Here is a 17,500-nt window from a genome sequence, read left to right as displayed (position 1 = left end):
TCATATGTGTGCAACAATTGAATAAGCGGGAAAATATAAATGGAGAGAAAGCATTGTCGATTCTAGAAATTCTTTGAAAAAAAAAGTTACTATTGCTTTGAGGTTTATGGTAAATATCGGAAACCTAAGTAAACGACATAATAAGAAAATGTGTGTGTGTGTGTGTGTGTGTGTGTGTGTGTGTGTGTGTGTGTGTGTGTGTGTGTGTGTGTGTGTGTGTGTGCATATGTGAAAAAGACAGATGAAACGAAAGAGAGCTTGTGTCTATAGTTGAAGTTTAAGCTTCTTGAAAAGTAATCGATTATTCATACATACAAATATACGTATATACATATATATGCAATGTATGTGTGCATTTGTGTGGGGGGGGAAGGCACATGGCCTTCACGATTGTTAGATGTGAAAAGGCACTTTTTCTTACGATTGTTAGATCGTCGTTTCAATTCCCAGACCGTCTGCGTGCTGTGCTTTTGAGCAAGCTATAAATGGACAACCTTGTGACAAACTGGCCTTCCGACCAAGGAAAATGTTGGCCAGCTCACTTAGTCAGCGGAGTGAAATCATTCGGATGTTAAACCGACGCAAATTACATTGTGTCCAGCATTGTATGATAATCTGGTCGATCACGTAAGATATATATATATATATATATATATATATATATATATATATATATATATATATATATATATATATGCGGAAACATTTGTGAACACATCGAAATATGAAACCTGAACAGTACATCGAATACTGATAAATACTTATCTTAAACTTCATTTTTGCATCTGAATTTCTGGAAATACCACCTGTTCTGCACATGATGACTGAATATATGAATGTGTGGTTCACTATGAGATAATTATTCGATAACCAATCAAATTTTGATTGCTTTCTTGACCTAAGCATATTTGAGTGAGCCTCCAAATACTTTTGCTTATATATTATCACATTGGTCACTACATGATATCGCTTAAATAATTCAGTGTTGGGAAACTTACAGTTATGATCTCAACAAGCTTTAATTTATAATAAACTATAAACATTGTACTTATAGAATAATTCGCTTCTTCCTCGATTATGTATACAAATATTTACTAATTTATATATCTGCGCGTATGTGTGTATGTGTGTATGACTAGATTAATTTTACATAGTTACAACGATAATATATTCTTAGTTTACTATCTTTAGTAAAGAACTCTAAGACAAAATAAACATTTATGTTTCTTCGTATAGACATTGTAAACGCAGAGTATATCATGTACCATGATGACAAATCATGTAATATATACTTTGAAATGAACACACGCAAACACACACAGAGAGAAAGAGATAGATAGATAGATAGATAGATAGATAGATAGATAGTCAATTCAATGTATAGAGGACTATGTTATCCAATATGTCCTCTCCTTTAACTTACTACTCAGAGTGTATATTTTTATTAGTCAATCGTCTTGAACTGACCCTACAGTCATTATGAACAAAGAACCAGTTTCTTAACGAATAATTTAATGAAATTTGGCTGCTGTTTTTACCAGAAGAAGCGATTTGGTAACGGCACCCTTGTTGACTCGGACTTTACCGTCTCTGTCATTCATTATCAATGTATGTGAACAGAGAGTTCGAATATAGAAATATAGAATATAGAAATATATCTATAAATAACTGAAAGAACTAGAGTCGATTTAATTCCATGCCGATTGTCTACAGGTTCTTCATTTATCAATGACTCCCGAACAATGAAAGATAAACCAACTACGACGAGATTTGCGCGTAGGAAGCAATAGTCAACATTCATTTACGTTCCATACAAGGCACTTAATTCGTGGCTGAAACAATTCTACCTTATCATTTATTTCTTTATTGCCCACAAGGGGCTAAACATAGAGGGGACAAACAAGGACAGACAAAGTTAAGTCGATTACATCGACCCCAGTGCGTAACTGGCACGTAATCGACCCCGAAAGGATGAAAAGCAAAGTCGACTTCGGCGGAGTTTGAACTCAGAACGTAACGGCACACGAAATACCGCTAATCATTTCGCCTGGCGTGCTAACGATTCTGCCAGTTCGCCGCCCTATTCTACCTTATCATTGCTTGTGTGTGTGAATATTTTGTAGCATTTTTATACATTTGTGTGTATAAAACAATGTAAGTGTGTATATGTTACGTGTACGTGTGTATATTTATGTGTAGGTTTCCTGTTCGAAACATACAAACATACCAAACATTGAACTACACACAAACACACTCACACATACATACCTGCACACATTTCTGAATATGTGTTTGTATGTGTGTATGCTTCTGTGAGTACATACATATTTATGTGTGTGCACATATGTAACTTTTGGCAGAAAGTTTTCATTATAATACTTCATTTGGACAAGTTAAGACCTACTCAGAGGAGTTCGTATGAGTCTTATCACCACAAATACACACCCTCTCTTCCCCTCTCTTTCTCTTTCTCATGCTCTCTCTCTCTCTCTCTTCCATACACGCGCGCGCGCACCACAAAAATGAATGTATAAACATATGTGCGTGTGTGTGTACACATACATATATTTATATATATCCACACAAATATATAAATATATATATATATATATATATATATATACACATAAATACACACATATCTATATATACACGCATACATACATATAAAACGTATTTTTGATATACATTTATGTACGTGTGTATGCATATATATATGTGTGTGTGTGTGTGTGTGTGTGTGTGAGTGTATATATATATATATATATATATATATATATATATATATATATATATATATATATATATATATATATATATATATATATATATATATATATATATATAATATATATAATATATATATAATATGCATATAAACATATATATATATACATACAAACATACATAGAGAGAGAGAGACAGAGACGGAGACGGGGAGAATGTGAAAGAGAAAGAAAGGTGCCTTCCAATATACTTGAAGAATACAATTCTGTTATCAGATGCTCTTGGAAAGTTTGTAAGTGTAAATATATCTTGTTACATTCTAGTAGACAAAAATTTGTGAGCTTTATCTACCAATCAACATATTAACTACATAGCGGCAAATGATAATAGCAAAATTTGAACTCAGAAATTAGAAGCGTGTTTAAATATTTATTCTTCTTGACAAACTGGGAAAGATAAAATAAATATCCTGTTCAGCTGTCATCGCGTCATCGCCAGTGAGTTCATCGGTAAGAAAGGGGACGTAACAAACGCAGTATACCTTATTACTGTTACTGTATCTGCTGTTACTACAGTTAGTGGTGGTGGTGATGGTGGTGGTGGTGCAGATGATGGTATTAATATAATTCTATAGAATGTTACCATCATCTCCAGAATGTATATTTTCATTGGTCGATTGTCTCGAGCTCTCCTCAAAGTTATCATGAACAAGAAACCCCGTTTCTTTCTCCCCTTTCGTAAACTAAATTTAGTGATGTCCTTATCCACACCATCGAACACCCAAACCACTTGCGTAGCCTAATGATTAGGGTGTTTATGGGTTCAATTCCTGGACCGAGCGGCACGTGAACTTTTTGAGCAACGTACATTTCCCGTTGCTCTTGGCTACTCAGTTGAAACTGATTACCAGCCGAATGTTGGTGCAGCTCTCTCTCTCTCTCTCTCTCTCTCTCTCTCTCTCTCTATCTCTCTCTCTCTATCTCTCTCTCTCTATCTCTCTCTCTCTCTGTATATATATATTATATATATATATATATATATATATATATATATGTATATATATATACATATACCAACCAGCTGTCATATTCTGGATGCGCAGCAAGGTTAAAGAGTGGGGGAATCGTCGTAAGAGTGTCTGTCTCTGCTCATTATTACATAGATGCCTCAGGTGATGAGCAGACACAATCATTACTGCACCGGCCATAAAAAGCTTGGTGGCATTTCTTCCAGCTTTATGTCCTGAGTTCAAATCCCACCTATGTCAAGTTTGCCAAGGCCGCGTGCTGGTAAAAACGTTAGCACACCGGGCGAAATGCTTAGCAGTATTTGCCTGACTTTACGTTCTGAGTTCAAATTCCACCGAGGTCAATAAACTAAGTACCAGTTGCGTACTGGGGTTGATCTAATCGACTTCCCCCTCCCCCCAAAAAAAAATTCGGGCCTTGTGCCTAGTGTAGAAAAGAAAAGGAATTTCTCTCGGCTCTTTACGTTACGTTCTGGGCTCAAATTCCGTTTAGGTCAACTTTGCCTTTCATCCTTTCGAAGTTGTTCAAATAAGTATCAGTTGAGCTCTGGGGTCGATGTAACCGACTAACACCCGCCTGCAAAATTGCTGACCTCGTGCCAAAATTGAACAGGATTATTACATAGATAGCTAGAACAGTTAGTGAAAACATTGTACATGGTACCAAGCCATACTCGTTTGGACCTGACGGCTGGCTCTTTATCCATTAGACCGATGAATTAGACTTGTTCTCAGAACTGGGTCACACAAATCTAAGAGAATCACAGCTATATTTTCATAATTAGGGGGAAATTATAGATAATGTTACTGGTTAATTGTTTCCAGCCATGCCCAATTAATCTATTTGTTAATTACTTAATTTGATCTTCAACATCAAGCTACGGTTAGTGCATTTCGTGTTTTGTTTTGCTTTACTGTTTTGGGTTTTTTTTTGTTTTGTTTTTGTTGGGGGTTTTTGTCGGAGTTTGAATTAAATCTATTTTGGAACATTGATTTTTGGGGAAGTGTTCGTTTAGTCAGCGATGATATAAAAAGAATTGTTGCTCATGACGTAAAAAGTTGCACACAACTTCATAAGCCTACTGTGCACCCAGAGTATATGATTATAATTAATATTTGGAATACTGTAATCTCTCGACTATCGCGGATTTTACGTTCCAAAATCCCCTGCATTATGTGAAAATCCGCGAAGTAAAAACAGTATTGCACTATGTATTTTTTTTAAATTATTTTTATAATTTGTATATATTTATTTTATTATAAATGCAAAACAACACCATGGAGGAATCGGCGTAAGCTTATATAATAAACTGCGATAGGTGAACCGCGATAGGTGAACCGTGATAGGTGAACCACGATATGGCGAGGGATTATTGTATTTAAGGCGGTGAACTAGCAGAATCGTTAGAGCGCTGTGGAAAATGCTTTACAGCATTTCTTACGTCTTTACGTTCTGAGTTCAATTTCTGCCGAGGTCGACTTTGCCTTTCATACTTTAGAGGTCGATAAAATAAGTATCAGTCGAACACAGGGTCAATGTAATCCATTCACCTCTTTCACCAAACTTACTGGCCTTGTACCAAAATGTAGAATCAATATTTGGAATATTCATTTATTTGATAGTGAGAAAAACAGTTGGAAAATATATGACCACAGCTAGAATATCTAAAACCATATGCCTGCTCGATTAAGTCTGGCCTGAGTTAAACAACAATAGTAAAAATTGCCTTAAGGTCTTTTGTTACATCTCTTTATGTTCTGATTTTAAATCGCACCAGCGTCAGCGACTGTCGTTTATCTTTTTACAGACTGCACAACATATGCCATTTCTGTCTTGAAAGCAGATGTACTCGACTGTACTCGAATTCAAATGATTGACCTTATGACAATATTAGAAATTATTATTTGAAATAGAAGATAGGCGGCGTTTTGGTGAAATCATAAATGCGTCTCACAAAATGCTTAGCAGCATTTCTTCTAGCCCTTTAGATCCTGAGTTCAAATACCACCGAGGTCAACTTTGCCTTTCGTCCTTTTAGAAGAGATCGATAAATTAAGTACCAGTCAAGTACTGACGTAGATATAATCGACTCCTCACCCCTAAATTGCTGGCCTTGTGCCAAAATTCGAAAGAATTGTTTGAAGTAGAAAAACGTACAATATCCACGGCAAAGCTATTAGAACAGCGGACGAAATAACTTTCTGAATTTGACCTCATAAAATCCTAACCAGCAACGACTGCCCAAAACAGGCCCAAGATTTGGAGGATTGTCACCTGAGTGGGGTAAAGGAATCATCAACAAATGGTAGATGCAGCGACGCGTTGTTACAGTGCATTCTCCCATACTATTATCCTCCATACTACTACTACTTCTATCTTTATGTTCTGAGTTTAAATGCTTCCGTAATTAACTTCGATTTTTTTTTTATCCTTCAGGGTTTGATAAAATCATTTACATGAAATCATTTCTTCATCATTATTTTCTTCTTTTTTTTTCTTTTCTGCAGGTACAGAGATTTTTTCTAAGAACCGCCTAAATTTTACCAATGAACGCGAGTCAGAAAATTTCGGCTTTTTCTTTGGCCAGAACGACGATATCAAGTCTGCTCGAATCCCAAGCTGTCCAAGATAAATCCTCCAGTTATGATGTGACGATCGACTGGGCAGACAACACAACTACAGAAGAATTATCCACCTTAGCACCGACCAATCCATTCATTCTGCCATGGTGGCAACAAGTATTTTTCATTATCATCTTTCTCGCCATGATTATCGCCTCGATCGGTGGAAATCTCATTGTTATGTGGATAGTTCTCTGGCACAAGCGTATGCGAACCGTAACCAATTACTTCCTTTTTAACCTGGCATTGGCAGACGCTCTTATATCCGTCTGGAACACTCTATTCAACACAGCATATTTGTTGTATAGTAATTGGTGGTTCGGTGAGGACTTCTGCAAATTTTCCATGTTCGTAGCTCCTTGTACGACGTCTGCCAGTGTGTTTACACTTATGGCCATAGCTATCGACAGGTAATGAAATATACTCTATATGCTATATAACTAATGTTTAACAATGTACATCTGAGATTCTTATCGGTTGTGTATACGTGTTTGTGTGTAACTGAACGTATACAGATATCTATCCCTTTGCGTTTCTTTATATGAGAAATGCAAATAAACAGATATCTGTAAATATAACCTGTACGCATGTATTTACACATATATTAATTCGAGATATACAAATGGAGTGGTGCGTGTGTACGTATATGTGTAAGTGTGTGTGTGTGTGTGTGTGTGTGTGTGTGTGTGTGTGTGTGTGTGTGTGTGTGTGTGTGTGTGTGTGTGTGTGTGTAAGCATGCATAATTTCTCATAGAGCAAACAAAGAAATCATTGAATTAGAGTTAATTTGTTGGAAAAGGCCTGCGTTGTATAATTAAATAAAATTAATGACGTTGAAGAGGTAATATTTTATATTGCAAACTGTGATGTTAGGAATATAAGAAATTTAAGAACGCTAAATGGGCAGTTGCTGTTTTTGTAGTTTTCGAAGCATTATTAATGACAACGATTTCACATAACTGAAATTAGGTATTAAGAAGAATAAACTCGTCCATTTTGCATAAAAATTGTTACAAGACTTAATTAATTAAGTTAGAATATATATACATATTTTATATCGTAAATTTTGGGACAAATTCAGAAAACCCATCGGGAAGTTAGAAACATACGCGGTCTGATCAATAAGTATCCGGACAGTTGCCATAGTAACGAAGCTAAAGTATGTAGAGTAAAGCTGCTTGGAAAGGATTGACCTTAAACTCTGCTGTGTATGCACACTAAGATTTAACTTTCTAGCTCAATTCCGCTGCTTACAGCAGTGCTTGGAAGGAAGATGTGTAGCGTGTGATCGTCGCATTGACCAAGACTGAAAAAGTTGTCATGGTGATACCTGCTCAGAAGCCAGCGCACAGTTGCAGAAAGTAAATGGAGAAGAGTGTATGAGCCCCACACAAGTGTACGAGTGGTTCAGACGTTTTCAAGATGGCCGAAAATATGTCGATATTGACGAACGTTCTGGGAGACCCGCAACCAAAACAACTGAGAAAAACATCGCAGATATGCGTGCAGCTGTGAGAGGAAATCGTCGAATTACCATCCGTGAGTTATCAGAGCATGTGCAAATTAGTTGCAGTTCAGTTCAGTCCATTATCCCTGAAGATTTGGGTATGAGACGCGTGTCTGCCAAGTTTGTGCCAAAACTGCTTTCAGCTGACCAAACAGACACTCGGGTTTCAGTTGCACAAGATCTCCTTGATTGTGATGAGAACGATGAGGTATCGCTAAGCTTTTGGCAAAATTTGATGCAGATTCTCTGCTCAACTTTCTCTGTCGTGGTCAATGCAACGATCACACGCTACACACCTTCATTCCAAGCACTGTTGTAAAACAGCGGAAGTGAGCTAGAACGTTAAAACTTAGTACACATGCACAGCAGAGTACAAGGTCAATATGTGCTAAGTGGCTTTACATTGTGTACTTTAGCGTCATTACTATGGCAACAGTCCGGATATTTATTGATCAGAATAATAGAATCTTATATAACCTTTAAAAAGTAGAAACATTTTACGTAAGATGTGAAGTTATTTTATGATAAATAAATCAAGGTGTAAAAAACAGAAACATTCTTATAATAAAAAGTTTGTATTTGTGAAAATATAAATTTTAAAGCAAATATCCTATTACACAGAAACAGTGCTAAAACAAAAAAGATTTACTGTTCAAAATGAATGAAATCTCTATAGAATATTCTGTCTATTGATAAAAACATGAAACTTAAAAGGGAAAAAAATCATTACATAAGAGTTCTGAAAATAACTAAATATGAACAAGTGGAAATTGGTGGTTTGTGTGATATTAAAAGAAATTAAAATAAATTATAGAGCTGAAGTGATAATAAATATCAAAGATTTATAAAGATGTGGAGAAATTATTTACAAACATACAAATCTCAAGTTGACAAATCATTATGATTATAAGAGTGAGTGGATATAAAGACAAGAAAATATATCAAATACCACACTTATGTACACACATATAGATGGATAGACAGGGAGAGAGAGAGAGAGAGAGTGAGAGAGAGAGTGAAAGAGAGAGGGAGTGATAGAGGGGGAGAGAGAGAAGAGTAGATAGACAGATAGATGTAGTACATCCTGTGTGTGCAGATTGGTGTACGACTGCTCCTGTTGAGTTTAGAGCTTTGTGTATACTATCATCGCCCAGTCTGTTTTCATAAAAGTGGTTTTTGCTTACTACTGTGTTGTATTACTGATTATGATACAAAGAACATATGTTTATCTCTTCTCCACTACGTACGCTTCAACGTTGTAATTGTTTAAAACCTCTGCTTTGGATGTTCTAATTGCAACTGGATTTTGAATCACAACAATCATCGGGGGATCACTTTATTGCATTGTGTTACGCACATACACAGGCACATACATACACACACACGTATATATATATATTATATGTATATGTGTGTGTGTGTGTGTGTGTGTGTGTGTGTGTGTGTGTGTGTGTGTGTGTGTGTGTGTGTGTGTTTGCATGTGTGTGTGTGTGTGTGTGTGTGTGTGTGTGCGTGTGTGTGTGTGTGTGTGTGTGTGTGCGTGTATATATATGTGTATATATATATATGTGTATATATATATATGTGTATATATATATTTGAGGAGTTTCGTTATAGGTATAAAAATATACCATAAAGCAAGTATTTAAAAAAATGGAGAAAATATGTAGAATCAAAAATAGATTTATTACAAAACTGGATTCAATGCATACGTACGTTTCGAAAAACAATGCAAATGTGTAAGCAAAAAAAAGCTTTTAATCATAGTAATTATAATTAAATTTATGCATTGTCATTCTCATCTCTTGAAGAACATCAAGAAAGTTTTATAAGAGGAAATAGAATAAAATAAAATAAAAATAAAAATTAAATTAAAATTAAAATAAAATAAGATACAATAAGGGAAAATCGGATAATTTACAAACCAAGTTGTGAAGGGAGAAAATAATGATAACAACAATAATAATAATAGTGAGAGAGACGAAAAAGAAAAAGAAAAAGAAAAACATATCAATGTGTATGCAAGTCTATATGTGCAGTAAAACTATAACATAAGAATCTAACGGATATGTTTAAAAAAATAGTAACAGGTTGAGACAAAATACAATGTAAACAAGGCTACGCATGCCTAGTAGAGTACAACGTAACAATTTCGCAAGCAGAAAAAAGCCATAGAGAGTTATACGTATACATAATAATATTGAAAAACGAAGAAAAAAATATGCTTATATATATATATTACCAGAAGGTGAGAAACAAGACTATGTTTGAGAGTGATTCAATATATAAGTAGAAAATATGAATGCAGGCAGAGACAAAAGCAAAAAGATTTTTACCAAAGAGAGACTATTCACACGAGGGGTTGCTGAAAAGTTCCTGGTTTTGGGTAAAAGAAAATACAGGAGGATCAATTAAATATGATTTTATCGAACTTATTCCCCTCTCAGATTCACACACTTATTGCAGCAGTCGTTCAGTTTTTCAGTCTTTGTAAACCATCTAAAAGAACTCGGAAGGTTGCGCTTCCAGCAAGGCCTTTCCCGATACCCTTAAAGCCAAGAACTTTTCAACACCCCCTCGTATGTGTGTGTGTGTGTACGTACGTACATACATACAAACATACATGTATGCATGCACATACATACATACATACATACATACATACATACATACATACATAACACACACATAAGTATATATGTTTGTGTTTGTATGAGTGTATCTTGGGCCCTCAAGTTCCGATGGTGTCGAACGGTGCCATCGTGATATCTTGTACAACATTTTTATCCATGTCTTGGTTGCATGCCAGAACTCAGGTTCCCACTGACAATTGCTGGTTCATTCTTTGGCGTTGTCAGTCCATCTTCTACATGGTCCAACTCTCTTTCTTCAACCTCCACAGTTCCTTAAAGAATGATTTTTACAAGGTCACTGAATCTTATTATACCACCATAGTATCTCCTTTTCTTTCACTGTTTTGATGTCTTCACGAAAGCTAGTGCGATTCTTGAAGATTCACGAATCCGATCATCTGTGTGTGGTCTACGTAGAAAATGTGTAAACTACTCCGACAGCATCTAATTTCCAATGCTTGTATCTTCCTCTGAATTTCTGACATAAAAGTCTTTATTCCGAATGTATAGAGAATATGAAAAATACAAGTGCATACGGGACTCTGACTTTGTTGTTGATAGTGATATTCTTATTTCTGTATATTAGCTTGAATTTAGTTAAGCTAGTCATTATCCATATGATTCGGCCATTTTTCCACAAGGCTCACCTGGGGAGGAAGCTTGCTAGAAACTCAGTAGAAGAAAAGCAGTACCTCACAAAAATAAGGATTGACTTAAAATAGGCTAAACGTCTATTTGTGGAGGCGCGTGGCTTAGTGGTTACATTGTCAGCAGCATGATCGTAAGATTGTGGTTTCGATACCTGGACCGGGCAACACGTTGTGTTCTTGAGCAAAACACTTTATTTCACGTTGCTCCAGTCCACTCAACTGACAAAAATGAGTAACACTGCGATGGACTGGCGTCCCGTCCAGCTGGAGAGCACATACGCCATTGAAACTGGGAAACCGAGCCCATGAGCCTGGCTAGGCTTTAAAAGGGCGCGTTTATTATTTATTTAAACGTCTATTTATCAATAATACGAGGAAATAGAAACACTAGGTTAATGTCCGGTGTGCGTAAGACCATTGGGAATGACGTAACCCTTAGCTTTTGTTCAGACATATCCCTGAATTATATGAGCACTAATGAGTCCACAACAAGAATGGGGAGTATAACTGAGCGAGCCGATCTTCTTTGGAAGGCATGCAGACTATAAGAAATGCAGCCCACTGCCTGTATACATACACACTGTCAGTGATTTGTGATCTCTGCAAAGAGGCAAAGTCTAAGCTGTCAGCTCCAATAGGGAATTGTGCCGAAAGAGAACTCAGGACCCATCGATTCTATTTATCCCGAAGAGCATGAAGATGCAACGAAATAGTACTTGTGTCTGAAGATCCCCCCAACTTTCAACCAGATTATAAGCATATTCATACACATAGAGGTGTGTGTGTGTGTTTGTGTGTGTGTGTGTGTGTGTGTGTGTGTGTGTGTGTGTGTGTGTGTGTGTGTGTGTGTGTGTGTGTGTGTGTGTGTGTGTGTGTGTATACCCAGTGAGTCAGCCTTTTAGTGGTCATTTGTATGAAATTAGGAAAAGACATGTAATTCATCAAAGAAAAGCTGTATTTGAAAACAAATTGATATAAATAAACTTGAGAATCCTTTTATCACACCTACTCAATAGATCCACCGTTAGCATCAATGGTTGTTTCAATACGAAGTCGGAAGCGTTGACGTGTGCGAATCATGTGACCTTTATCAATTTTAGACATAGTGCCGGTTATGGCGAACTTGTGAGATTCTATGGTGTTATGGGGGTGTTGATTAGCCTTTCTCTCGACTATGCCTCCATATGTAATAGTCCAGAAGTTTGAGGTCTGGTGAGCTAGGAGGCCATGTGTCTGGAAGAACATAATCATGCAGATTGGCACGCGCATCAACGCTTGGGTTGCCCTAGCCTTATGAGACGACACAGAGTCTTGTTGGAAGACTGTCTTTCGTTGCATACACTGTCTATCTAGAGCCTCGCAACTTTCTCCAACACCTCTATCTAGACAATGGCATTGACTTTTAAGCGCTTTGAAAAAAAGTTAGGAGGCATGACTTCTCCCTCATTACTGACGACTCCCAGATCTATCACAGTTACTAGGAACTTAGTATGCATGATCGTTGAAACCTCGTTCGGGCCTCTGCATAACCATCCGTTTACATTTTGGTCTAGATCGGAGAAAAACCAAAGCATTCTAGCCTCTTTGTGCTTTAACTTGTTTATAAAGCTCTTTGCATGGATAGAGCGATTCTCTATTGTCACATCCGTCGTAAACTGACTCTACACATATATGTATGCATATATGTGTATGCATATATATATATGTGTATGCATATATATATGTGTATGCATATATATATATATATATATATATATATATATATATATACTTATATATATATATATATATATATATATATATATATATATATATATATATATATATATATATATATATATATATATATATATATATATATATATATATATATATATATATATATATATATATATATATACATATATATATATACATATACTATTTTGTTTAAAAGAGTTCCAACACTGTCTGTTTTTTATGTTTTATTTATATTCCTGCAGAACCAATGGGGGGTATAGAATATGGAATATACAATATATAATATAATATACAATATATAATATAAAATAAAATAAAATAAAAATGGATGGCACCATGAAATAAAGTATTGAATGTAGATGAAATATTGAGTGTTCAATATAAAGGATCAAATATATAAATATAAATATAAATATATAAAGGCGACTCGAGTTGCAGGGCTATTTCCCTTCGTCATGGCCGGTATGACAGACTTTAACAGACTGTAATAAGTTGGCTGGTTTTCTGTCTTTTATACCAATTCCTTTGGACAGCAGCAGTAGGTGTTTGGCTATTTTTAGAATTGATGTCAAATCTATTTTTAGAAATGATGATATTTTAATTTATTGTTTTTGTGTTTGGGTTGTAGGGATAAGATTTTAAAACCCCAGTAGGTGTTTGGCTGTTCTTAGAAATGATGCCAAATCTATTTATAGAAATGATGATATCTGAGAGATTTTTTGTGTTTTGGTTATAGGGATAAGATTTTTAAACCCCAAGTTTTCCATATTCCATATTCTATACCCCACATTGGTTCTGCAGGAATATAAATAAAACATAAAAAACAGACAGTGTTGGAACTCTTTTAAACAAAATAATATATTCCTCTATACACAATCATACAAAAAAACCACCTTTTTTGTATTTATTTTTACTCGCATATATATATATACATATATATATACATATATATATGCATATACATATATAACTATATATATTAATATACATATACATATATATGCACACACATATATATACACACACATACATATATATACATACTATATGTATATATGTGTGTGTGTGTGTGTGTGTGTGTGTGTGTGTGTGTGTGTGTGTGTGTGTGTGTGTGTGTGTGTGTGTGTTGTATATCTATGTGTTTAAATACATACATACATACATACATACATACATACATACATACATACATACATACATATATTGATTTACCACTTAATAATGGCAAGATTTTTATCTCTTGCCAGGAGCTTACTGGAATGATTTTTCTGCAACAAATTCCCCATGGCAAAATAAATATTCAAAACTGTTTTTTCCCCCTCCATATTTGATTTTCGATTGACTATTATTTTTTCTCTTTGTTTCTTGTGATTCATTATGTCATTGTTTTAATGTCATCTTATATCTGTCAGAACGTTGAGATAAATATTTCCTCTTACTCTATGGAATGAGGTAAAATCGCTAAGTACTCTGTTTTACAATGTTGACTGAGATCAAATGACTAAGTAAACCGTTTTATCCGGCGGATTCAAAGAACTGATATTTGTTCCGGTTCTTTACGGTGTTCAAAACCCATGGATAACTTTATCTTTCAACCTTCTTGAATCTATAAAATATATTACCAGTCCATAGCGGTAGATAGGAAGATTTATTAGAGCTTCCTACAAGATACTTTCCCAGCTATTGACGCTGCGTGTGCCTTATGTAGGTGTGGTGAATTTGTCTATATGTAGCTAACATGATGATATCTTCTAAAAATGGAAAAATATACGAAGGACGGCAACGGAAAAACTCCACTGCATTCTCAAATAAGAATATTTTGACAACCACAAGGAACAAAGATCGTTCACCGAGTTGTTAGCGCATGAAATGAAGCAAGCAACTTGACAGCATTAAGTGAGGACAGATGGCTAAGTACATGTTCGCTGGGGAAAGCAATGGATACATACATACATACATACATACATACATACATACATACATACATACATACACACACACACACATACACACGCACACGCACACTCACACATATACATATATATATAGTAAAACCTTGCAGTACGAGTGCCCCATTGTACAAGTAATTTTCTGTACGAGCTGAGACTCGTGCGAATTTTTGTCTTGAAGTACGAGCGGAAATCCGCAGTACGAGCAGAAATCCGCAGTACGAGCACACAAATCGTCCCATCTTTAAGGTAATTCAGTTGATAAAATCTTTATATTCTCTTTTCTATAATTGTCATTTTACTTGTAACTACACCTTTTCTGTTTTAAACCGATAAAAAATTATTTTTGAATGGTTTTGGTAGATTAATTATACTTCAGTTAATTTCAACGGGGAAAATTGATTTGTGAAACGAGTAAATCGCAAGACGAGCTCGATCATGGAACGAATTAAACTCGTACTGCGGGGTATCACTGTATATTCAGGGGTTGAACAAAATAATGGAAACACCTAGCATCATACCATCATAATTTTGAAATATCTATAAAACTATCAAAAGCTTGTTTATTTTTATGTTTTTTTTTATTTATTATTGTTGTTGTTGTTGGCACTCCGTCGCTTACGACGTCGAGGGTTCCAGTTGATCCGATCAACGGAACAGCCTGCTCGTGAAATTGACGTGCAAGTGGCTGAGCACTCCACAGACACGTGTACCCTTAACGTAGTTCTCGGGGATATTCAGCGTGACACAGTGTGACATGGCTGGCCCTTTGAATTACAGGCACAACAGAAACAGGAAGTAAGAGTGAGAGAAAGTTGTGGTGAAAGAGTACAGCAGGGTTCACAACCATCCTCTGCCGGAGCCTCGTGGAGCTTTAGGTGTTTTCGCTCAATAAACACTCACAACGCCCGGTCTGAGAATCGAAACCGCGATCCTATGACCGCGAGTCCGCTGCCCTAAGCACTGAGCCATTGCGCCTCCTATTTATTATTAGTGTTGCTTAATATGTTTTGCTTAAACTGCTGTTTCTTTTCAGATATCACCAGAAAAAAGGTAATTAAAATTCATTAAAATGATAGATCTATCGGACTTTCAAAGAGGTCAAATTGTTGGTACTCTTATTATTAATTATATATATATATATATGTGTATGTATATATATATATATATATATATATATGTGTGTGTGTGTGTGTGTGTGTGTGTGTGTGTGTATGTATATATATATATATATATATATATATATATATATATATATATATATATATACACTGTTGTTGTACATCTTTTCTGACTGTATCAAAACAACAATAGCAGTGAACTCAGCATCACATGTTGAATGAGGGAAGATGACAAAGTGTATGCTTATCTCGATCACAAGAAAAAATTAGGAAAAGATGGGAAAGAGACTGAGGCGAAAGAGAATGAACGCGATGATGATGATGATGATGATGATGATGATGATGATGATGATGACGATGACGACGACGACGACGACGACGATGACAACGACGACGAAGAAGAAGAAGAAGAAGAAGAAGAAGAAGAAGAAGAAGAAGAAGAAGAAGAAGAAGAAGAAGAAGAAGAAGAAGAAGAAGAAGAAGAAGAAGAAGAAGAAGAAAGCTCCGGTGTTAAGTGTAGTCGATCAAAGAGAAAGTATTTTAGCTCGTCTTCTCTTCTCATCGCCCAACGAAAACGCGAAGGCGTTGACAAAGTGGGTCAAATCTCAACATATATCCCTGAAGACTAAAAGATGAATATAAAATAAGTCATTAAGTCTAAAACGGAGGATAAGTCTAAGATAGGTGTAAGAATTATCTGATATATTTGACTACATAAGACACATTTAGAGAGCGAAATCATGTTTGGCGCCTCCACTTTTGCGCTAAGAGAATTATGTATGTTTTGGAAACTTTAGCTAAGTTCTGGAACATTTCATTATCTATTTTGTGTGCTACATCAGACTGTTGATGTTTTGTTTGTATTTAAATGTTATTACAGCTTCTATTTTTATTCTTGTCATACTTTCTGGAATTCAATGTAAAATTGTGGTACTGTGAACTGTTTTTCTAGGAACTCTTATTTCGTGTACTGAGTAATAATGACTCATTATAAATGCCTGGTCAGAAATATGAGCAAACAAGTAGAGACATACAGACATACAGACATACATGGACAGGCGATAGTTATGTAGAGAAATATCCCTTATGTGGATGCTCCAGTACCGCATTATAAATATTATCAACTGACTAAACGTGACTGATATTTCACGTTCCAGGATCTCTAAATCAAAATATTAGCGTTCAAAGCGAACCCTAAATTTTTTTTATGCTGTATTCTAGTATAGCCACAGTTCAGTTACTCAGATCAGCAAAAGAAAATACTGTTTGGGTTCGTACGTATATGTATGTATGTGCCCGCGCGCATGTGTGTGTGTGTGATATTTATTTCTTCTGTTACTTTATTTCTTCCGTCACTGAATCGTGGCTGAGTTGTTTTAGTATTATGTGCTTCGGCTATAAACTTAGTGCAATCAGTATCAGGTTACAAATTTCTTCTCTCACAGTTGGTTCATCGGCTCTTACTGAGTCGGATCCACCAAGAACTTCATTATGTGCTTATAAGACAAAGTATGTATGCAACGG

At 35.5% G+C, this 17,500-nt stretch overlaps 1 protein-coding gene across 6 annotated transcripts in view; it reads left to right on the top strand.

The window, feature by feature from the left end:
* Positions 1 to 17,500, top strand: part of LOC106880286 (tachykinin-like peptides receptor 99D) — a 630,110-nt gene that overhangs the window by 530,019 nt on the left and 82,591 nt on the right. For all 6 annotated transcript variants that reach the window (XM_089347886.1, XM_089347889.1, XM_089347890.1 and 3 more), the window contains one exon: positions 6,263 to 6,786. In XM_089347886.1, the coding sequence (XP_089204012.1) occupies positions 6,302 to 6,786 (485 nt within the window). In that variant the 5' untranslated portion in view covers positions 6,263 to 6,301. The remainder of the gene's footprint in view (positions 1 to 6,262; positions 6,787 to 17,500) is intronic.

Source organism: Octopus bimaculoides, chromosome 2, assembly GCF_046866305.1.
Source record: "Octopus bimaculoides isolate indiv1 chromosome 2, ASM4686630v1, whole genome shotgun sequence".
Taxonomy (NCBI): domain Eukaryota; kingdom Metazoa; phylum Mollusca; class Cephalopoda; order Octopoda; family Octopodidae; genus Octopus; species Octopus bimaculoides.
This window is presented reverse-complemented; position numbering and strand designations above follow the sequence as displayed.